This window comes from Schistocerca nitens, chromosome 5, assembly GCF_023898315.1.
Source record: "Schistocerca nitens isolate TAMUIC-IGC-003100 chromosome 5, iqSchNite1.1, whole genome shotgun sequence".
Lineage (NCBI taxonomy): Eukaryota > Metazoa > Arthropoda > Insecta > Orthoptera > Acrididae > Schistocerca > Schistocerca nitens.
The window spans coordinates 99,270,462-99,295,975 of NC_064618.1; the positions used below are offsets into that span (position 1 = coordinate 99,270,462).

At 38.6% G+C, this 25,514-nt stretch overlaps 1 protein-coding gene across 2 annotated transcripts in view; it reads right to left on the reverse strand.

Moving 5' to 3' along the window:
• The window catches only part of LOC126260185 (uncharacterized), a 424,295-nt gene extending 414,893 nt beyond the window's left edge, over window positions 1-9,402 (reverse strand). For both annotated transcript variants that reach the window (XM_049957460.1, XM_049957459.1), the window contains exon 1: window positions 9,344-9,402. In XM_049957460.1, coding sequence (XP_049813417.1) covers window positions 9,344-9,390 — 47 coding nt within the window. In that variant the 5' untranslated portion in view covers window positions 9,391-9,402. The remainder of the gene's footprint in view (window positions 1-9,343) is intronic.
• Window positions 9,403-25,514: the final 16,112 nt, after the last annotated feature.

Consider the following 25,514-nt stretch of genomic DNA (forward strand, 5'->3'; position numbering starts at 1 on the left):
ATCCAGGATATGGAATTTGCCTGTTGCCCTTCATCCGAGGTTCACAGCACACCATGCGCAAAAAGGGCAACCTGAGTTTCACATGAGTGACACATTCTACATCCATGCTAATTTGTGGACTGGAGTTTCTCTGTCTCAGGGAGTTTTATTATATTCTAAGTTAGAAGAAGGGATATTTAATGTATACACAGAAGGGTAGCACCAATAGTCACAGGTTTCTTTGACCTGCAGGTGAGTGTCACTGAAATGTTGAAAGAACTGAACTGGTTGCCTCTTGAAGATAGGCGTAAACTATCCTGAGAAAGTCTACTACCAAAGTTTCAAGAACTGGCTTTAATTGGTGACTCTACCAATTTACTACAATCTCCTGCAAATCACCCACAAAGGGAAATAATTAGTGCATGCACAGAGAAATTCAAACAATCATTCTTCCCACCTCCGTACGTGAATGGAACAGAAAGAAACCCCAATAACTGGTACAATGAGCATACCCTCCACCATGCAACTCATGGTGGTTTGTAGAGTATGGATGTAGATGTGGAAAATACTCAAGAATTCTGCAGAAAACCAATGTAATGGATACTGGTTTGTAATTTTGTGGGTCCATTCTTTTACATTTCATATGCAAATGAATCACTTGTGCTTTTTCCAGTCGCTTAGTGGGAGATTCACAATAACGTGCCAATACTGTAGATTACCTTTGAAAAATTGAACTGGGATTCCATCTGGACCAGATTAATTATTTGTTTTCCATTCTTTCAGTTACTTTTCTATGACAGTGATGCCTATTATTATGTCCTCCAAATTGAAGTCTTTGTGACAGTATAATGATAGTATTTCTGTATGATCATCCACCGTGAATGCTAAATTTAAAACTTCAGCACATAAGGTCAGTTGACAAGTGGCGGGATAGAAGCCTTTGACCCATTTAATGACTTAATGTAAAAATTTTCTCAGACAGATCTTTCACTAGAGTATGGTGGTGGGAGTTGTTTGTTGTATGGTTTGCACATTGATCTTCTTTATAGATGCACACATTTTTACTAACTTCTAGCTGTCAACATTTCCATGTTCTTTTTTGTAGCAATATTGCAATAGTTGCTGCCTCCTCAGTATTCTCCAAATTTTATCATTAAAGCATGGTGAGTCTTTTCTGTCCTCAGTCCACTTGCCCCATACTTCTCCAGAGTGTGATTTACAACTAGTTTAAATTTTGCCAATAATTCCTCTACTAACACTATGAAACAATATTAAACATCGTGATGGTTATAATACTGGATATTTTTGTAAAGAAATTATACTTCTTCATTTTATTCAAAAGTCAGTCAGCTGGACTGAGGCCCTTTCAGTATCCCCAATTCTATCCTGCATACCAGGAGGAAAACTTGTGTTATTGTTGGTTCTCCCAAGGATCTTAATATTTCTGAAGGAACCTCTACTCCTAATACCTTGCTTCGACTTTGGCCTTCCAGATCTCTGTCTAATTCTTCTCACAGTTTGACATCTCCACTTCATCCTCAACTGCTTCTTCCATATTTTCGTGAAGTTTATTTCCTTAATGTAGCTGTTCTATACCTGCCCAGATGGCTGAGTGTGTTAAAGTGCCCACTTAAGGGACATGGTGATGTACACCAGTGTGCCAACCAGCCTAGATGTGGTTTTTAGGGAGTTTTCCACATACACCCATTTAAATACTGAGCTAGTTCCCTGTCCCAACTCAGATACACAACACTTCGAAAATGACATCACAGTTGACCATGTGATTACACTGGACACAGAGAGAAGTGGTATGCAGATTCATCCCCATGGGAGGAGAGAGCTGGCAATAGCTTTAAAATGCCTTTGGGACTGGCAACCCCACCATAACATTAGCCTATATACAGACAAGGTTGGTTCTCTGTGAAACTGGAGAAATGCCATACAAGTCCTGCTCCAGCATTGGCTGAATAAAGGGCACCTGATAGGAAGGAAGGAAGCTCCTCTTTATATTCTTTCCACCTTTCAGCATTCTTTTCTTTGTTTATTATTGGCTTTCCATTTGAGATCTTTATGGTCATACAGATCCTTTTTTTAGTTTTCCTATAAATTGCATCTATCTTCCCTTGTATCTAAATCTCTGCATTTGCTCTCTAACCATTCCTGCTTACCCATTTTTCACTTTATTTCAATCTCTTATTTTAAATGCCTGTATTCTCCTACGCCATCTGCATTTTTATAACTTATTCCATCAACTAAATTTAACTTATCCTGTGTTAACCCAGGATTTCGACTCCACGTTGCCTTATTCGTTCAGTTGTTCTTCTCTTGCCTCTATGCACTACTTCTCTGAAAGTTATCCATTTATCTTCTACTATATTTCATTCACCTATTTCAGTCATTCATTGTTTAATGCTCCTTTTGAAACTCTTGGTGACGTTCAGTTGTTTAAACTTATCCGGGTCCTATCTCCTAAATTTCCAAGTTTTTAGAGTGTTCTAAATTGCCGAAGCTATTTTTTTTTTAAGTTGTCAATGGCTGCTGCACTATTAAATTCAATCCTCACTGGGAAATTCACTGTGGAAAATAGTTCAAAAGTGAACATGAGCTACTGTTTCTGTTCTTGATTAGCACTATCAGGCAGAAAATTAATATTCTATTTGCCGCATATAATAACTGCAAATAACTCTGCCTAACCTTATAGTCAGTCTCTTAAACTGCTTGAAGAAACTATGTACAGGAAGCTGACTAAAATCTTGTTTGTCATCAGTGAGACTTTGGGGTGAATCTAAATGAGTGTTGCAAGGATAGGGGGATGGGAAATGGAGGTAGCCTAATATATTTTTTGCGTTAAACATGAAACTCAGATTAACCAGGACTTAAATTTAAGCTGGATGCAGGATTGTATGGGAGACACTCACTATCAAGGGTGGGCATGAACTTGTATTTGAATCTTTCTATCAAGTACCATCCACATGTAGCCAAAAACTGTAGAGGAATCTCATTTCATTAGTGCAAATGTTCCCCAATCATAATGTCATCATTGGAAGAGACTTTAATCATCCAATATTCAGCTGGGATAGTTATAGCTTCGTAAGTGGTGTGAGTCACAAAATATCGTGCAAAACATTATTAAGTAAAAAATGAGAGGGATGATTACAGTTTAATGTCTGTCAACAACATGGTCATTAGAAATAGAGCACGTGCTCAGGTTAGAGCAGGATGGGTATTCTATGGGCAGTAATCTAGATAAAGATGTAATTATGTCACATCTCAAACAGGAACACCAAACATTTACCTCTAGAGAGAAACATTTAAAAGAGCCGTGGTTCAAGTTTAAAAGAATGCACACGATAGATGTTTACTTCACAGAACACTTCATGATGGGAGGGATCTCCCAGGTATACAGAACTGTAAAGAAACTTCTAGAGAAACAGCAACTACTGCTAAAAGGTGTAAAACATAATGTAAGGGTATAGATGGAGAGATGCTGAATGGAACACATTTGGCTGTCAAGGGGGCAGGGCATGAAGCCCTCAATGACTACTGTAGCAGAATCTTATTGAAAGACCTCTCACAAAATTCAGAGACGACATGGTTACCTTTGACTTTAAAACTATTTTTTCATATACCCCTATTGCAGTTTTGGCAGTGTGGCCACTGTCAAGTGGAGTTATATAGAAATTGTGCTTTGGAATACGTCAAAACTTATAAAATATCTGAAACACAATTCTTCATTAATTAACTAGATAATGGCCATTGAAAATGCAACAACAGTCTATATGAATAAACAGCTTTAGGTGAAAGTTGACCATGACAGTAAAAAAAAAAAAAAAAAACACGTTACTGTGAACCCACCAATAAGAAATTCTTGTTATATGTAAACAATGTCAGTGGCTCCAGTGTCCAGACACTTATGGATGACAAGAATTTAGGTTGAAGGTAACAAAGCAAATGCAGAAATCCTGAACACCATTTTCAAATGTTACTTTCCAAAGGAAGAAACAGATAATATACGCCATGGGCTTCTTGTACCACAGATGTGTTGAGAATCAACCAAAGTCACTAGAACTAAAGAGGGCATGATGGAATCACTGACTGATTCCATACAGAATTTGAAGCTCAGTTACCTGCCATTGTAAGCATAATACACCATAGATTCTGCAGAACAAAAAACTGTGCCCAAAGACTGAAAGAAAGCACAGGTCATACCCATCTACAAGATGGGTAGCAAATGTGAACAACAAAACTATTGTTGTAGAATTCCAAAACATTTTCTGAGCTCTAACATAATGAAGTATATCATGCCAAATGATCTCTTCCATGCCAACCAGAATGGATTCTGAAAACATCAATCATGCGAAACACAACTTGTACTTTTGTCACATGACGTCTTGAAAGTCATGGATCTGGCAATCAAGAGGCTGCAGTATTTTTTTGGTTTCCGAAAATCATTTTACTCAGTACTACACCAGTGTTTATTGACAGATGTACAATTATGTAGGTTATCAAACAAAATTTGTGACTGGTTTGAGGATTTCTTGGTAGGGAGTATGCAGCACGTTATTGTGCATGGACAGTCATAAACAGAAGTAGACGTAACTTCAGGCTTGTCCCAGGGAAGGGGGTTCTTTGTGCTTATGTTCTATATTAATAACTCACAGATATTGTCAACAGAACTCTCATACTTTTTGCATTTGATGGAGTTATTTATAATGAAGTACTATGTGAACAAAGTTGCACAAATATCCAGTCAGATCTTAATAACATTTGAAAGTGGTGCAAATATTGGCAATTTCTTTGAAATGTTCAGAAATTGTATAATTGTGCACTTCAAAAAATGCAAAAACAAAGTAGACTATCTATTACTATCAGATTTTTAGACGTACATAAAATGAACTTGCAATAACTGCATTTACTTGTTAAAACAACCACAGCAATAGGATATGCACAGTCAAGTTAAAAAAAATAGCCTGGTTGAATAAATGGTCCATAGTACTTTTCTATAATTTATGCACATATTGCATATGTCTGTACTTTCTTTGTTATAAATTCAGTGAAATTGTATGGAAGCCCCCAGGAGAATTCTTTAAGGTAACATATTTAGTTACAAGGAAAAACATGGCAATGTACTTTCAGAATTTACAGGTTGTCTACAATATTAATTTGAATACATAAATATATTAGTTCTTCTCTAGCAAGTTATTCTCAAAGAGTATTCAAAATTATTAGTGTCTGTGACATTAAGATACAGCTGAAAATGTTAAAATTGAACCCAGCTCTTAGGCATGATGAAATCCCTATCAGATTATATAGATTACTGAATTTGTGGCTTTTTGCTATACTCAGCTGTAGATCTCTCAGACAAAAAACTGTGCCCATTAGTTGGAAGAAAGCACAGGTCACACCCATCTACAAGAAGGGTAGCAGAACTGATTCACAAAACTGCTATCCATTATCCTTGACATTTGTTATAGAATCTTAGAACATATTTGGATCTGAAACATATTGAGATATCTCACACAGAATAACCCCATTCATGCCAACCAAAATGGATCATGAAAACAACGGTACTGTGAAGCTCAACTTGCATTTTTCTCACGACATACTGAAAGCCATGGATCAAGGCAGTCAGATAGATGCAGTATTTCTCACTGTCCAAAGACACGTCTATGCTTATTCAGAAAAGTATGATCAAATAGGATTTCATGCGAAATATGTGATTAGTTTGAGGGTCTTTTGGTAGGAAGGACACAGCAAGTTATCTCAGATGGAAAATCATCAACAGATGTAGAAGCAACTTCTGGTCTGCCCGAAGGAAGTGTGTTGGGACCCTTGCTGTTCATGTTGTACAATAATGACCTAGCGGACAGTATTAATAGTGATCTCAGACTTTACACAGGTGATGCAGTACCTTATAATGAAATACTGTCTAAAACTCCTCTCGAATGTGCGGGAACCATACCAAACAGAATTAATAGCGGATATTGAACATACACAGAGAAGGGCAACGGTCACAAATTTGTTCAACCCACTGAAGATTGTGTCAAATATGCTGAAAGAACTGAACTGGCAGATGAAGAAAGACACAAAACATCCCATGAAAATCTTCTTACAACATTTCTAGCACCAACTTTAAGTGATGAATCTACGAATATATTACAACCACCTACACATTACTCTCATAGGGATCAAGAAGAAGATTAGACTAATTACATCATGCACAGAGGCATTTTCACAGTCATTCTTCTCATGCTCCATACAACCTGGAGGTATTGGTATGAGAGAAATTTCACAGAAAAATTTTCAGTATATAAGTTTTACAATCAATGACACACTTGTCCTCAACCTGAAGCTTTGTTTTGAATATCGAATAACACTATCTGACATACTCCTGTTGGAGGAGGTATGCTTCTTGCCCGTTCCTGACCTTTGAATAGGCTTGCCCAGCCAGTTATATGAGGAGCTAGGAGAAAATGTGAAATAAAGTGCATATATTTGTATGACAAGTCTCAAAGGAGTCAAATTTAGTGGAAAGGGTATAACTATCAAAAACAAACTACAGCTGCTATGTTTCTATTTAAATATTAATTATTACATTTTATAAAATAATGACACTATAAAAGCAGTATGACTTATGTGATAAGGGATGTTATTAAAGGCACTGTTATAAATTTCAAATTGATACATTCATAATAATAAAAAAAATCACTTACAAACTTTTGTTAAAACATCAAGACATGTATTTTAACAAGAGCATGCAAGTTGTCTGATGATCAATTCGTATAAATCAATTCAAAAGTGCTAATAGTGCTTTTTACTAATGTAATCAAAAAGTAATTTGTGGCTGGTTACTGCTGTGTCCCATCAATATTCTGTTGAATTATTTTGCCTACACAAGTCTAAGAGGTACATAACATGTTGTAGATTTAAAGATTTCATTTGTAATATGAACTCATACCAACAAGAAAATCTACACACTGAAATACCAGGCCTCAAACACATCAGAAACATAAGAGGTATAGAGATGAATAAGAGAGTAAAATAGTGGAGAGGTGCCAAGGAGGAGGAAGAAGTAGTTAGTGAGAAATATGGGTCAACGGGAAAAGCTCTCTGAATGTGAAACAACTTAGGTTTCAGCGTATCGAGAATAACAAATAAAATCTGAAAAATTATCCAAATAATGAATGCTATCATGGCACTTGTGCCTACAAGATTTGTGTAACATGATATTGTTAGATTACAATGTTTTTGTGATCTGAGTAAGTACAACAAAACAAAATGTCAATCTCTGAAGGGTTTTCATGTTCTAAACAACAATTTAAGACTTTGGCTCAAACTGCATACATATCCTGCCACCTGTTACTTGGTGAATGGGGAATTCTCGTATATTGTCACCTGTTACTTGATGAATGTGGAATTCTTAACAAACGCATCGGAAACGGTCAGCCATATACATAAGCTTCCTTCACAGTGTGTTATTTGATGATGGGGGTGCTGATATAATCCTAGAGCAATGCTCATATTACACCTAAAATGTCACACAGGAATTATATAAAATAATGAACCCCTAAATGGTGGTGAAGTTAACGAATAACCAGTGATACCCACTGAAATACTTAAAATGTCAAATTAAAAGAGTGTACACTTTTCACTGTAAATATCAGTACATAAGCAGTAACTTTATGTATCTTGTCTATCTGGCAGAGCAACATCCGTTGTTGAGAATAAATGTGCAAATAACTCAACAGCATGGTTGGCACTACAGAGGCCATGTCATACAGGGTGCATAAAAAAGTTGCAGCTTTTTTTCCTTTATGCTCACCATAACAGACTTTTTTCCCCTAGTTATGAATCATAATCTCATAAGAATGTTGACCTGAGCTTAAACTGAAACCTAAAAGTATAAAATTAGAATTCATTCATTTATCACACATCATGTTCCATAAATCCCTTTATGAAAGTAAACCTCCTGGGCTGTGGAAAAGAGAAATTATATCAACATGCAAAAGCAGCCACTGCTACTTTGGAAAACAAGGGAGGGGGTGGGGGGAGGGACCACTCCCTTCCTCTTTGACTGTACAGCTATTGTTTATGTCCAATACTTCAAACAAAGCATTTAAATAATTTTACATACAGCATTATAGATGTACTCTAAATTAAACAGACGAAAATAACTGACCCAAAGTTGGTGATAGCCTAATACAATGATAAACATAAATGTAAGAGGTACAATGCTCCCACACAAATCAATAGGTTAAATTTGTTGGCTTTCTGTTATTTCATTCACTTGCATTATTTGAAACTAATGGAATATGTGATGTAGATGTGCACGTAAATTTTCACAAATGGAAATACAATAGGCGAACCATGAGTGGATGAAAGTGTGGGGCATGTCTTATCGTGTTTTGCATACAAAAGTGAAGAGGAAAATGTTCCAACATTTTAAATCAGTGTCCTATTGGTGACACGTCAGTGTGGCAACAGCACCCACTATGTGACATGATGCACAGTTTTTTACATCTGTATAACGTTTTTTTTTACATTAGGAATAAAAAAAATTGCAATTGGCAAAAACCGGTAACGAGTTTGAACGAAATATTAAAATTTGAATGTTTGGTAGCATATTTGCTTGTTTAACAAGAGACAGTTTGCGACTATTACAGTATCCATGAAGTGGAGAAAACTGCTATCATAAAAATGTTAGCCATCTAAAAAACAACCTACGCACTCATTTACGAAAATGACCTGAGTCCCTCAGAAAAAGTACACTGACAGGGGAATAATCTGACAAAAAGATGAACTCGAATACAACCGCGGCATTAATCTCACAAATGTGAGTATAGCATAAAACACTGTGTGTTTCATCATCCTCTGTGTAATATTGTAAATAATTTAGGTTTGGGAAATGCTGCTTGTCATGCTTCAATTGGCGCGTTCTATAAACTCAGTGTTACTGTCGTAATTTACACAACTCACATTGTGTGATTGTGTATACTTCTATAAATAAAATGTCTTAATGGGGCGGCACTGTGGAATTTTTGAATAGCTGAAGTTCATCTCATAAAAAAGAAAGAATTTGGTCTATTGTACAGAATAGCTGTCAAACATGCTAGTACGTGTGCGCGCAACACGTCAAAGATGTCTCGCCAGCGTCAATGTCGCAGGTCAGTATTTCACACAGTTATAATTTATCGCAATGGATTCAATCACCAGTTTTGTTAATCCTTGGCATAAAATGCTTTATTTATGTATTACAGCAAATATATGCATACGATTGAAATTTTTACATAGTTTAAGGGAAATTCGTCATCTACATTCAAAAAAATATAGTCCATAAACTGTAATAAAAGAATAATCTCAGTACACCTTCGAATTCCTGCCTTTCGCGTCTGCGTAGGAAATAAGGAACATATACTTCGTCGACTGAATAACAAAACACAGACGATACACAAGTGACAGTCTAATCACGAATCAAAATGGCGCCTTCTGTTTACCAAATGACACTCGTTGTAAGGATCGATTCACATCGGACGGAACGGAACGTCGAAACATACCACAATGCATTTCAAATAACGGCGTTCACATAGACCGTCAACGGAACGGCACATCAACAATGTCAAGATTTCTCTGGAAGAAGGTTTGGCGTTGACTTTTGTGGGAGAAACGGTGTCGTCATCTGCAAACATCTGACATTGACCTATTTTCGCCCTGCTCGTCATATTACAGTAGTGGATATTGTGATTTTACGTACTATTAGTCTTTATTTTATTACTTTTTTTGCATTGCACTTTTTTTTGTCGACTTGAATATTTCTCTTCCATTTAGTACCAGTTGTACGATCGCGAGATAAAGCCAATGATAGGTATTCCAGGAATGGACTAACTACAGTATAACTGCTGCTTATTGTATGAAGACATTTTATTTTCCCGTAAGTTATCCCTGGGACAGCGTTCTCATTAAGTTGAGTACACAAAGCAAATAGAATATTTTTGTGCCATAAAGTTGCGATATTCAGTTCATCCTGCTGTCGTTTCTGGAAACTTCTACTGCAAATATGACTGAGAAGTGTTTAACTTGGCAGAACAACTGCCTTGAGGATATCGTCATGGGCTATAAGAACTTTGTGGAAAACAAGAGAGTTGATATCGTCGCAACTTACCGAAATATTAATGAGAAACATTTCACCAAGTAGAATGCCAAAAGACAATTCACACTGGCTGTTAGGGCACTGTCATGTCAGGTCATATTTACATTGTCTGTCATGTAATATCACGTCACAGCCGTTAGTTTAGCCCAGTGGCGGATGCATATGGGGGACGCGAAAGTTAGTATCGTCTTTTGCATTTTCTGGCAAGGAAACACCTATTTTTCAATTTTAATTCTCTTAAGGTGTTATGTGTGTGCAAATTGTACATATTGCGCTATACTCGGCAGTATCACCACGTTGTATTTTCATGTAACAGAATTGTTGTCATTTGTTATAATTCAGAACTAGGTAATTTAACTGACATATGTCCTATGTTCCATTTGCATGTCTCATTCTGTTTGTGGTTATGTGAAAGGTTAGTCCTTGTGTTGGTATTATTGGGGTCTGGTCGCAGACTACTGCAGTTATTTTAAGACAGGTAAATGGGATGTCTCATTCAATAACACTAACCTTATTTCTTACTGCCAATTATAAAAGTGACTGACTTACAAAACTTTGTCAGAAGGGCTATGCGTGAGGAAAGTAGTGCAAAAAAGGCCATCATGGCATACGAAATTATGTCACTTCTGTACCCTAATAGGAATATTCACATAACGTGATCACCCCCATTAACGCAACCTTAACCTAAAATAGTCTATGAACGTATTCCCACCCAAAACTGTGGCTTTATTTCTTATGCTTATTTGCCAAATGCGGTGTTTATATCTGTGTAAAAGTGACAGGATAAAATGATGACACAAACTTTCAATGTTGTAGATGTCTCCCCTGTTGCTTGGCGAGTGAAGGAGGTAATGAAGGCAAGAAATTCAAAGATGAAACTAGGATCACCGTTAAGCGAGTGCATCTCCTCATCACCCAAGGAAGAGCTTCGTATGTCTCATTCAAAACACTAAACTCATTTCTTACTTCCAATTATGAGAGTGACTTAGTTAAAAAACTTGGCCAGAAGGCAAATGATTGAGGAACGTAGTGCAACAAGGACATCATAACATACGAAAGGTGGTGTCTCTTCTGTAGCCCAAAACGGATCATCACATAACATGTTCTCCAAACATAACAGCTACTCTAATCTAAAATAGTCTTTGAACATATTCCCATCCAACCCTGTACCTTTATTTCTGATGCTTTTTTGCTGTATTCGGCAGTTATATCTAATAGTGATAGGATCCAGGTACGGCACAAACTTTCAGTGTCATAGATGTCTCCCCCGTTGCTTGCCGACTAAAGGAAGTGATGAAGACAAGAAATATGAAGATGAAAAAAGGATCCCCGTAAATCACGAGCATCTCCTCACTAGCCTATGAAGGGTTTCATGTGTCTCATTCAATAACGCTAACATCATTTCTTACTGCCACTTATGTGAGTGATTGAGTAAGAAATCTTGGTCAGAAGGCATGTATGAGGAAAGTATGGAACCGATGCCATGATGACATACGAAAGTATGTGTGACTTTGGTACCCGATAGGGATCCTCACATAACGTGACCACCGACCATAACAGTGACCCTGATATAAAATACTTTCTGATCGTATTCTCACCAACCGCAGCGTGTTTAGTTCTAATGTTTATTTGCGGAATTCGATGTTTATCTCAGTCTAAGGAAGATAGGGGTCATATACGTCAGAAATTTTCTGTGTCAAACATTTCTCCCTTTGTTTGGCGAGTGAAGGAGGTAATGAATAGCAAAAAGTACGTAGATGAAAAAAGGATACCCATAAATACAGTGCATCCCTCAGTACTCTCGTTACAGCTTCATATGTTTCATTCAATAACAATAAACTTATTTCTTACTGCCAATTATGGGAGTGACTAAGTCCGAAGACGTGGTCAGAAGGCCAATGCGTAAGGGGAGTAGTGCAACGAGGCCATCATGACATATGGAATTGTGGTTCACTTCTGTAACCCAATAGAGATCCTCATACAATGTGATCGACCATAACATCGACCCTAATCTAAAATAGTTTTTGAACATATTCCCCCCAAACCTGTGTCTTTATTTCTAATGATAATTTGCAAATTAGGCGTTTATATCTGCCTAAGGTTAATAGGATCCAGATACGAAACAAACTTTCAATGTCATAGAGGTCTCCCCTGTTGCTTGACGAGTAAAGAAGGTAAAGAAGGCAAGAAATACAGAGATGAAAAGAGGATCCCCGAAAATCGAGTGCATCTCCTTACAACCCTAGGAAGGGCTTCATATGACTCATTCAGTAACACAAAATTCATTTCTTACTGCCAATTATAATACTGACCAAGTCAGAAAAATTGGAGAGAAATACATTCTGTGAGGAAAGTTGCGCAAGGGGGCCATCATGACATAAGAAGTGATGTGCCACTTCTGTACCCCAATAGGGATCCTCACATAACGTGATCACCGACCATAACAGAAACGGTAATCTAAAATAGTCCTTGAACCGGTTCAAACCCAACCATATGCCTTTATTTCTTATGCTTTTTTGCCGAATTCGGCATTTATATTTGTCTAATGGTGAGAGGATCAATCTACGACACGATCTTTCAATGTCGTAGATGTCTCCCCTGTTGCTTGACATGTAAAGGCGGCAATTAAAGCAAGTAATACAGAGATGAAAACAGGATCCCCGAACATCAACTACATCTCTCCTCTACCCTAGGAATGGCTCAATATGTTACATTCAATGACACGAAATTCATTTCTTACTGCCAATTATGAGAGGGACAGAGTCATTAATCTTGGTCAGAAGGCTAATGGGTGAGAAAAGTAGTTCAACGAAGCCATTATGACATAAGAATGTATTTGGCACTTCTATACTCCAATAGTGAAACCCAGATAACTTGATCACTGGCCACAACAGCGACCCTAACATAAAAGTGTGTGTCTACATATTCCCACCCAACGCAGTGTGTTTATTTCTTATGTTTATTTGCCGAATTTGGCGTTTATACCTGTCTAACGTTGAAAGGATCAAGGTGCCACACAAACTCTCAATGCCATGGATGTCTCCCCTGTGGCTTGACGAGTAATGGGGTAATGAAGGCAAGAAATACAGAGATGAAAACAGTGCCCCTGATCATCGACTACATTTCTTCTCTACACTAGGAAGGACTCCATATGACACATTCAATAACATAAAGTTCATTTCTTACTGCCACTTATGAGAGGGACTTAGTCAGTAATCTTGGTCAAAAGGCTGTGTGAGGAAAGTAGGCTGTGTGAAGAAAGTAGTGCAACGAGGCCATAACGAAATATGAATAGATTTGTCATTTCTGTACTCTAATAGTGAAACCCAGAAAACGTAATCACCGACCATAACCGTGACCCTATTCTAAAAGAGTCTATCAAGTTATTCCCACCCTACCAGGTGCCTTTATTTCTTATGCTTATTTGCCGAATTCGACGTTTATACCAGCCTAATTCTGATAGGATCCAGGTTCGATACAAAACAGATGTCACCCCTGTTGCTTGACGAGGAATGGGGGTAATGAAGGCAAGAAATACAGAGATGAAAACAAGATTCGCGATCATTAACTAAATCTTTTTTCCACCCAAGGATGTGCTTCATATGACTCATTCAATAACACAAAATTCATTTCTTACTGCCAATTATTAGAGGGACTGAGACAGAAATCATGGTCAGAAGGCTAATGCATGAGGGTTGTAGTGCAACGAGGCCACCATGACATACGAAAGTATGTGTCACTTCTGTACTCCAATAGTGACACCCAGATAACGTGATTACCGAACATAACAGTGACCCTAACCTAAAAGAGTCTGTCAACATATTCCCAACAAACCATGTGATATGTCTGTGTAAGGAGAAGAAACTAACGATTAAAGTCCGAAAACAATTTATTGGACTGTTCAATTAACCAAAACCAATTCTCCAAGTATAACACCAACACAAAACAGTGATATGTCTTCGAATCACAATCACATACAAGAATAATATAGAAAACAACTGAAATAATTTCCTACTAGTCTCCGCCAGAGACTTCACCTATATACAAAGCCCAATCCAGAGATGAGCGAGAAGATCCAAGCCGGGCTGCCGGGGCAGCAGCTATCAAAGTCTGCTGGCGGTCGATGAACTGCCGATGTGCGGCCGAGCGCCGGCCTTTTAGCGCTGCGGCGGATGAGTACCTCGGAACTATTTTCCATCATGTGGTTTGATGTGTGAAAATAGTTCCGGGATCTGCAGCGACCTCTTCCTTATGTTTAAGTGGGCCGGTAGCGGCTCCTGGTGGCCACTGTTGATTTGCTGCGTTGTTGGTGTTGTTGTTGTTGTTGTGGCCATTCATCAATATTGCCTGTCAGTTGTGTAATGCTTCGGTGTGGCTGCGATGTGGGCAACCCACGTCTGCAGGTTGTCAGTTTGGTTGCTGATACTCTAGGCTCTGTGATGTTTGGTGGAGAAGGCCACAGCATCCTGTGTCTTTATTTCTGATGCTTCTTTGCCGAATTCAAAAGTGTTTAACGGTGATAGGATCCAGGTAATACACGAACTTTCAATGTCATAGATGTCTTCCCTGTTTCTTGACGAATAAAGGTGATAATCAAATCAAGAAATACAGAGATGAAAGCAGGATCCCCGATCAGCGACTACATCTCTTCTCTAACCAAGGAAGGGCTCAATATGAAACATTCATTAACACAAAATTCATTTCTTACTCCTAATTGCGAGAGGGACCAATTCAGGAATTTTGGTCATAAGGCTAATGCGGTAGGAGAGTAGTGCGAGAAGGCCATTGGAGAATATTCAGTATTGTTGAACACTCAGTATATTGTCGTTTATTGATACTGAACTACACTTCTCGGACAATCACTATATACACACAAAACCAAATAACTTTTAGAAGACCATTCATCACGGTGAGGTCCGTCGGAGCTGGTCCTAGCTCGGCGAGGGCCAGCTGTACTGCTGCTGTGTTGGCCTTATAAATCTGGCGGAGACCAGTGGAGTACTCCAACTTCCCTGCATCTGTTAGGCGATCTCTGCAGAAAATGGTTCGCATTAGAATCTAGCAAGTTCTATTTGTTTTGACGAATTGTTTTCCTCTTGGTTGCACCTGCAAGTGCTTGCGTATGTTATATGGTACACAGGGGTGTCTTGAGTGTAGTCTGCCTAGCAGGGGCTGTCTGTGGCAGACATAACAGCCATCATGGCGTACAAAAGAATGTGTCATTTCTGGACCTCAGTAGTGTTCCCCACATAACATGATCACCTAACATAACAGCGACCTTAACCTAAAAGACTCTGTCAACGTATTCCCACCAAACAATGTGTGTTTATATCATATGCTTATTTGCCTAATTCGGCGTTTATACCTGCCTAACGGTGATAGGATCCAGTTTGACACAAAATTTCAATGTCATAGGTGTCTCCCCTGTTGCTTGACGAGTAAATGGGGGTTATGAAGGTAGGACAATACAGAGATGAAAGCAGGATCTCCGATCATCGTTTACATCTCTTTTCTACCCTAGCAAGGGCTTCATATGACTAATCAGTAACACAAAATCCACTTCTTACTGCCAATTATGAGAGGGACTGAGTCAGAAATATTGGTCAGAAGGCTAATGCGGTAGGAATGTAGTGCAACGAGGCCAACATGACATACGAAAGTATGTGTCACATCTGTACTCCAATATTGATACCCAGATTACGTGATAACCGTCCATAACAGTTACTCTAATCTAAAAGAGTTTTCCAACATATTCCCACACAACCCTGTGCCTTTTTTCTTTTGCTTATTTCCCGAATTCGTTGTTTATACCTGTCTAACGGTGATAGGATCCAGCTACGAATCAAATATTCAATGTCCTAGATGTTTTCTCGTGTTGCTTGATGAGTAACGGTGTTAATGAAATCAAGAAATACAGAGATGAAAACAGGATCCCCGATCAGCGACTACATCTCTTCTCTACCCTAGGAAGTCCTTCATATGTCTCATTCAGTAACACAAAACTAATTTATTACTGCCAATTATGAAAGGGACTGAGTTAGAAATCTTAGTCAGAAGGCTAATGCGGTATTAAAGTAATGCAATGAGGCCATCATGACATAGGAAATATGTGTCACTTCTGTACTCCTATAGGGATCTCCACATAGCGTGATCACCGAACATAACAGCGATCCTAATCTAAATGAGTCTGTCAACATATTCCCACCCAACTCTGTGACTTAATTTCTGATGCTTATTTGTCGAATTCGACGTTTATATGTGTCTATCGGTGAAAGGCTTCAGTTATAACACATTCTTTCTATGTCATAGATGTCTCCCCTGTTGGTTGACGAGTAAAGGAGGTAATGAAGGCAAGAAATACAGAGATGAAAACAGGACCCCGATGATCAACTAATTCCCTTCTCTATCCTAGGAAGGGTTTCATATGACTCATTCAACAACATAAAGTTCATTTCTTATTGAAAATTATGAGAGGGGCTGAGTCAGAAATCTTGGCCAGAAGGGGAATGCAGCAGGAAAGTAGTGCAACGAGTCCATCATGTCATTGCTTGGTTGGCAACACTGCGCTGACGCGGACACTTCGAGTATTTGCTGCAATAAAGCGTTGTTATTAAGTTTTTCTAACGTTTACAGTTGTTATAAATGTAATCTAAGTGTTGTTAAATTAGTGGAAGTGTCAGTGACGTCTAAAATAAGATTATAAGGGTAAGAAGCATATTTTTATTTTCGCGTCTGTAGCACGAATCCTAGGCCTAATTTCATGCGCGCTATTCGTAATTAAGTAGTGAATTAAACTTATAGCTAAACGTTTCCAGTTTGTATAAATATAATATAAGCGTTGTTTTATTAGTGTAAGTGAAGTGTTAAAGGAGATTAAAAGGGGTAAGAAGTTTATTTTCCTTCTCACGCCTATAGCACAGATTTTAGGCTTAATTTCACGCGCGCGTGTCGTACGTAAACAGTGACTTAAACTACATCTGCATCTATACTCCGCGAGCCACCTTACGGTGTGTGGCGGAGGGTACTTATTGTACCACTATCTGATCCCCCCTTCCCTGTTCCATTCACGAATTGTGCGTGGGAAGAACGACTGCTTGTAAGTCTCCGTATTTGCTCTAATTTCTCGGATCTTTTCGTTGTGATCATTACGCGAGATATATGTGGGCGGTAGTAATATGTTGCCCATCTCTTCCCGGAATGTGCTCTCTCGTAATTTCGATAATAAACCTCTCCGTATTGCGTAACGCCTTTCTTGAAGTGTCTGCCACTGGAGCTTGTTCAGCATCTCCGTAACGCTCTCGCGCTGACTAAATGTCCCCATGACGAATCGCGCTGCTTTTCGCTGGATCATGTCTATCTCTTCTATTAATCCAACCTGGTAAGGGTCCCATACTGATGAGCAATACTCAAGAATCGGACGAACAAGCGTTTTGTAAGCTACTTCTTTCGTCGATGAGTCACATTTTCTTAGAATTCTTCCTATGAATCTCAACCTGGCGCCTGCTTTTCCCACTATTTGTTTTATGTGATCATTCCACTTCAGATCGCTCCGGATAGTAACTCCTAAGTATTTTACGGTCGTTACCGCTTCCAATGATTTACCACCTATGGCATAATCGTACTGGAATGGATTTCTGCCCCTATGTATGCGCATTATATTACATTTATCTACATTTAGGGAAAGCTGCCAGCTGTCGCACCATTCATTAATCCTCTGCAGGTCTTCCTGGAGTACGTACGAGTCTTCTGATGTTGCTACTTTCTTGTAGACAACCGTGTCATCTGCAAATAGCCTCACGGAGCTACCGATGTTGTCAACTAAGTCATTTATGTATATTGTAAACAATAAAGGTCCTATCACGCTTCCTTGCGGTACTCCCGAAATTACCTCTACATCTGCAGATTTTGAACCGTTAAGAATGACATGTTGTGTTCTTTCTTCTAGGAAATCCTGAATCCAATCACAAACCTGGTCCGATATTCCGTAAGCACGTATTTTTTTCACTAAACGTAAGTGCGGAACCGTATCAAATGCCTTCCTGAAGTCCAGGAATACGGCATCAATCTGCTCGCCAGTGTCTACGGCACTGTGAATTTCTTGGGCAAATAGGGCGAGCTGGGTTTCACATGATCTCTGTTTGCGGAATCCATGTTGGTTATGATGAAGGAGATTTGTATTATCTAAGAACGTCATAATACGAGAACACAAAACATGTTCCATTATTCTACAACAGATTGACGTAAGTGAAATAGGCCTATAATTATTCGCATCTGATTTATGACCCTTCTTGAAAATGGGAACGACCTGTGCTTTCTTCCAGTCGCTAGGTACTTTACGTTCTTCCAGAGATCTACGATAAATTGCTGATAGAAAGGGGGCAAGTTCTTTAGCATAATCACTGTAGAATCTTAAGGGTATCTCGTCTGGTCCGGATGCTTTTCCGCTACTAAGTGATAGCAGTTGTTTTTCAATTCCGATATCGTTTATTTCAATATTTTCCATTTTGGCGTCCGTGCGACGGCTGAAGTCAGGGACCGTGTTACGATTTTCCGCAGTGAAACAGTTTCGGAACACTGAATTCAGTATTTCTGCCTTTCTTCGGTCGTCCTCTGTTTCGGTGCCATCGTGGTCAACGAGTGACTGAATAGGGGATTTAGATCCGCTTACCGATTTTACATATGACCAAAACTTTTTAGGGTTCTTGTTTAGATTGTTTGCCAATGTTTTATGTTCGAATTCGTTGAATGCTTCTCTCATTGCTCTCTTTACGCTCTTTTTCGCTTCGTTCAGCTTTTCCTTATCAGCTATGATTCGACTACTCTTAAACCTATGGTGAAGCTTTCTTTGTTTCCGTAGTACCTTTCGTACATGATTGTTATACCACGGTGGATCTTTCCCCTCGCTTTGGACCTTAGTCGGTACGAACTTATCTAAGGCGTACTGGACGATGTTTCTGAATTTTTTCCATTTTTGTTCCACATCCTCTTCCTCAGAAATGAACGTTTGATGGTGGTCACTCAGATATTCTGCGATTTGTGCCCTATCACTCTTGTTAAGCAAATAGATTTTCCTTCCTTTCTTGGCATTTCTTATTACACTTGTAGTCATTGATGCAACCACTGACTTATGATCACTGATACCCTCTTCTACATTCACGGAGTCGAAAAGTTCCGGTCTATTTGTTGCTATGAGGTCTAAAACGTTAGCTTCACGAGTTGGTTCTCTAACTATCTGCTCGAAGTAATTCTCGGACAAGGCAGTCAGGATAATGTCACAAGAGTCTCTGTCCCTGGCTCCAGTTCTGATTGTGTGACTATCCCATTCTATACCTGGTAGATTGAAGTCTCCCCCTATTACAATAGTATGATCACGAAACTTCTTCACGACGTTCTGCAGGTTCTCTCTGAGGCGCTCAACTACTACGGTTGCTGATGCAGGTGGCCTATAGAAGCATCCGACTATCATATCTGACCCACCTTTGATACTTAACTTAACCCAGATTATTTCACATTCGCATTCGCTAATAACTTCACTGGATATTATTGAATTCTTTACTGCTATAAATACTCCTCCACCATTGGCGTTTATCCTATCCTTGCGGTATATATTCCATTCTGTGTCTAGGATTTCGTTACTGTTCACTTCCGGTTTTAACCAACTTTCCGTTCCTAATACTATATGCGCACTATTTCCTTCAATAAGAGATACTAATTCAGGAACCTTGCCCTGGATACTCCTGCAGTTTACCAATATTACGTTAACTTTTCCTGTTTTTGGTCTCTGAGGACGGACGTTCTTTATCAACGATGATAATGTTCTCTCTGGTAAGCCGTCAGGTATTTTATCGTTTCGCCCAAGGGGGGGTCCCTCTAACCTAAAAAACCCCCGTGTGCACGCCACACGTACTCTGCTACCCTAGTAGCTGCTTCCGGTGTGTAGTGCACGCCTGACCTGTCTAGGGGGGCCCTACAGTTCTCCACCCAATAACGGAGGTCGATGAATTTGCAACCATTATAGTCGCAGAGTCGTCTGAGCCTCTGGTTTAGACCCTCCACACGGCTCCAAACCAGAGGACTTATATGTAATCACCAGTTTTTTTTATTCTGTACTCTTTCAATTTATTTATATCTGCCTGAATAGTTTCTAGTGTCTTTTGTTTACGTTTTAGTCAGTACTTAAATCAGTATATACGATTTCTGTTTTTACCATGAGTGAGAAGCGTGTGACATGCCGTAGGATCGTTAGTTCCGGGTGTGGTGTGATGGGTGCTGTAGTTTCTTTCATTGGGGCGAATGTAGTGGCGTGGGAAATGGGGACATAAATGAGGCTCACCAGTGGAAATGTAGGATGCGCAGTAGAGATAGGAAAATACTGGAACGGGAAGGGAAAATTGCAGCTCTTCAAGCTGACTTAGACAAGGCAAGGGAGGATCTGGACAGGTTAAAGAGGGAGAAGGGTGAACAGAGGGGGGAAGTGGCAACAGGTAATAGGGGGAACAGGCAAAGGAGAGCATCAGACAGCTTTGTCATAAATCTTGAAAATAGATTTGACCTGTTGCCTCAATCAGAATCGGATGAGCCTCATGTAGCTGAAGCTGTAGAAAGGGCACAACAAGCTTTCAAGGACTCGAAAAAGGTAGGGAAATTTGTAAAGAGAAAGTTCTGTTGTTAGGTAGTTCCCATGGTAGAGGTGTTGGCCAACTACTGCAGGAAAATCTAGGTCCGGAGTACCAGGTCACAAACTTTTTCAAGCCTAGTGCAGATCTGGGTCAGATAACAGAGGATGTAGGTTCTTTATGCAAGGATTTCACAAAGGAGGATGCCGTGGTTATAGTGGGTGGTCCGGGAAATAGCACTGACATAGACTCTGAATATTCCATAGAGAGTGACCAGGTGAAGATAGCATCAGCAACAAAGCATACGAGTGTGGGATTTGTGTCTGTGTTGAGACGCCATGATCGGCCTCATTTGAACTCTTCCGTCGGGAGGGTGAACTTGGAGTTGGAATGGCTGCTTAGGACGGATATGGGGTCCCATATTGGTTTGATTCCTGTGGATGCTACTGATAGGTGGGACTACACTAGGCATGGCTTTCACCTCAATAGGAAAGGTAAGGGGAGTTGATTGCAGAAAACTTAACGGGGGACACTGTCACAAGTGGTAAAATACCAGTGGTCACAGGTGTCAGAGGGATGCCTTTTTTAGGACAGGGAAGAGAGATTGGCAGACACACTCAGTTTGAGAAAACAGATGAACAGGAGTGAGATTTTAGCATACAGCCTCCATTTAAACATGTTTAACAGAAAGTAATCAGAAACTGCCAGTTCATCTTCGCCAAAGCAGGTATAATTCCATTAGTATGCAGTATCATTTATCTTTATTACACCAGAACATTCCAGGACTCAGAAATAAAGTTGATGAACTACTCATTTGTATTGATGAAATGCATTCTTCTAACCAAATTGACATAATCTGCCTCTCTGAATATCAAGTGACCACTGGTATAGATATGTTAGACATTTCAGGATTTAAGCTAGCTTCCTACTTCTGCAGAGTAGATATGGATGGAGGAGGAGTTGCCATATTCATTAAAAACTGCCATAAATTCAAGAGCATTGACATTAATAAATTCTGCTTAGAGCAGCATCTAGAAGCATGTGCAACAGAAGTAGAGTTACATAACAGATCCTATATAATAGTAACTATCTACCAAGTACCTGCAGGAAATTATAATCTATTCATAAATCATCTAGAAGTCGTTTTGGGTTATTTAACAGGAAGAAACAAAGAAATTTTGATTGCTGGTGACTTTAATACAGATTTTCTAATGCAATCTTCCAGTAAACATTTACTGCAGTTAGTAATGTTGTCTTTTAATCTAACTCACACTGTAAACTTTCCAACTAGGATCACTAAATCCTCAAGGACAGCCATTGATAACATTTTATAGACAAATCAAAGGAACAAAATCATACCATGAATGGACCATCAGATCATGACATGCAGCTCCTTGTTTTAGATGTAAATTCTAAGCAGATTATTAAGACTGCTAAATCTGAGTACAGGAGAGTAGTCAATCAACCAAAAACTGAGTGTTTTAGAAATCTGCTCAAAGATATGAACTGGAAAGATGTTTATAGTGCTCATGACATGAATAAAAACTATAACACATTCATGAACAATGTCAGTACCATGTTTGAAAACTGTTTTCCTCTAAAAGTTACTCAAATTAAACAGAAGTCTACAATAAAACCATGGATTACACAAGGAAAAAAGATTTCCTGTAAGAACAAAAAGGGAAATGTATCTGTTGACCTAGAATAGCTCCAGTGCTGATGATTTATCTAAATACAAGGAATACTGTAAAATATTTAAAAAAGTAGTTCAGACATCTAAACAAATGCACTATGAGAAAAAGATAGCAATGTCAGGGAACAAGATAAAAACAATATGGGATGTAGTGAAACAGGAGACTGGTAGAACCAGAAAGAAACAGGAGCAAATAGCATTAAGGGTAGATGATACATTAGTAACCAATGGGCACAGCGTGGCAAATCTATTTACCAAGTACTTTATATCGGTTTCTGATAGAATGGGATTGTCAGGATCAGTAAATAATGCCCTTGAATATCTGAAACTAGCCTTTACAAATAGCTTCAGGTACATCAATATGTCACTCACTTCACCAAAAGAAATAACTTCCATAATAAAATCTTTAAAAGAAAGAATTCTAGTGGTTACAATGAAATATCAATAAAGTTAATTAAGGCATGTTCTTGTGAGTTTAGTACATTTCTAAATTACTTGTGTAACCAATCAATTATAACTGGGACATTTCCTGACTGGCTAAAATATGCAGATGTTAAGCCTCTATTCAAGAAAGAGGATTAAGAGATACCGTCAAACTACAGACCGATTTCACTTTTGCCAACATTCACAAAAATTTTAGAAAAAGTAATGTACAGGCAGCTTCTCAACCATCTGACCACAAATAACATATTATCAAGAACACAGTTTGGATTTCTGAAGGGTTCTGATATCGAGAAGGCTATTTACACCTAGAGTGAAAATGTACTTAATTCATTAAATAACAAATTACAAGCAGCAAGTATTTTCTGTGATTTGTCAAAGGCATTTGATTGTGTGAACCACAAATCCTTTTAAATAAATTAGAATTCTATGGTGTCATGGGCAGTGCTGCAAAATGGTTCAAGTCATAACTCACTAACAAGAAACAAAGGGTGTCAGTGCAAGGGACTAGTGAATTAAGTCATCAGTCATCATCAGAATAGGAAGAAATTACATGTGGTGTCCCACAAGGATCCATTTTAGGGCAACTGCTTTTTCTTGTGTACATCAATGATCTCTCATCAGTTACACTGGCAGAAGCAGAGTTCGTTTTGTTTGCAGATGACACAAGTATTGCAATAAATAGTATGTTGAGTGTAGTTCTAGAAAGATCTGCTAATGATATTTTCATGGATATTAATAAATGGTTTAAAGTCAACTCACTGACATTAAACTTTGAAAAGACTCACTGTATGCAATTCAGAACCTTTAAGAGGTTTCCACCCAGCATATGCATAAAGTATGAAGAGGAGCAGATAGAAGAGGTTGAGAGTCTTAAATTCCTGGGATTAAAAGTTGATAATAAGTTCAGTTGGGAGGAGCACACCACAGAACTGCAGAAACGCCTTAACAAATCTGTATTTGCAATTCGAGTGTTAGCAGACATAGGAGACATAAAAATGAAAAAGCTTGCTTACTTTACCTACTTTGATTCCATGATGTCATATGGTGCAATATTTTGGGGCAACTCTTCAAGTCAAAAAAAGTTTTCAGAGTCCAAAAGCTTGTAATACGTATAATTTGTGGAGTATTAAATTCACCGACGTCCTGTAGAAACCTCTTCAAACAACTGGGAATACAAACTACTGCCTCTCAGTATATTTACTCCTTAATGAAATCTGTCCTAAATAATATATCTCTTTTTCCAACAAACAGCCCAGTACATACATACAACACCAGGAACAAAAATGATCTGCACAAGGACTAACACCATATACTTTAGTTCAAAAAGGGGTCCATTAGTCAGAAGCACTCATCTTCAATAATTTTCCAGCAAAAATAAAATTTTTTGCTACAAATAAAGATCAGTTTAAAGGGTACTAAAAGACCTACTAGTGGCCAACTGCGCCTATTACATTGACGAATTTTTTAATAGAAACAAATGATGTATTGTACATACTCATACTATTAGTATTGTTATTTGAGCTTAAAAATGATGTGGTGTATATACTCATACAATTAGTATTGTTATTTCAGCTTAAAAAAAAGTGACACGTTCCTCATCCACGAGGATCTCCTCAACACGGATCTATAGAACTAAAAACAAATCTAATCTAATCTAATCTATGTGTCACTTCTGCACCCCAATAAGAATCCCCACATAACGTGATCACCGACAATAACAGCGACCCTAATCTAAAAGAGTCTGTCAACGTCTTCCCACCCAACCTGTGTCTGTTTCTTATGCTTATTTGCCTAATTCGGCGTTTATACCTGTCTAACGGTGATAGGATCCAGGTATGACAAAATCATTCAAGGTCATAGATGTCTAGGATAACCGATCATTGACAACATCTCTTCTCTACCCTAGGAAGGCCTTCATATGACTCATTCAGCAACACAAAATTCATTTCTTCTTGCCAATTATGACAGGGACTGAGACAGAAATGTAGGTCAGAAGGCAAATTTGTGATGAACGTAGTGCAACGAGGCCATCAGGACATACGAAACTATGTACTCAATTAAGGGTCCCCACATAACGTGATCAGAGACCATAACAGCGACCCTTATCCATAAGAGTGTCAACGTATTCCCACCCAAACCTATGTTTTTATTTCTGATGGTTATTTGCCGAATGTGGCATTTATACATGTTCAACGGTGATAGGATCGAGGTACGATACAGACTTTCAATGACATAGATGTCCCCTCTGTTGCATGACGAGTAAAGCGGGTAATGAAGGCAAGAAATGCAGAGATGAAGACAGGATAATCGATTATCAACAAAATCTCTTCTCCAAATTAGGAAGGCCTTCATATGATTCATTCCTAACACCATATTAATTTCATCTTGCCAATTATGACTGGGACTGAGTTAGAAATGTTAACCAGAAAGCTAATGCGGTAGTAAAGATTTGCAACGTGTCCGTCACGACATAGGAAAATGTGTGTCACTTCTGTACCCCAATAGGGATGTCCACGTAACGTGATCACCGACCATAACAGCCTCCCTAATCTAAAAGATTCTGTCTACGTATTCCCACCCAAACCTGTGTTACTATTTGTGATTGTTATTTGCTCAATTCGGCATTTATTCCCAT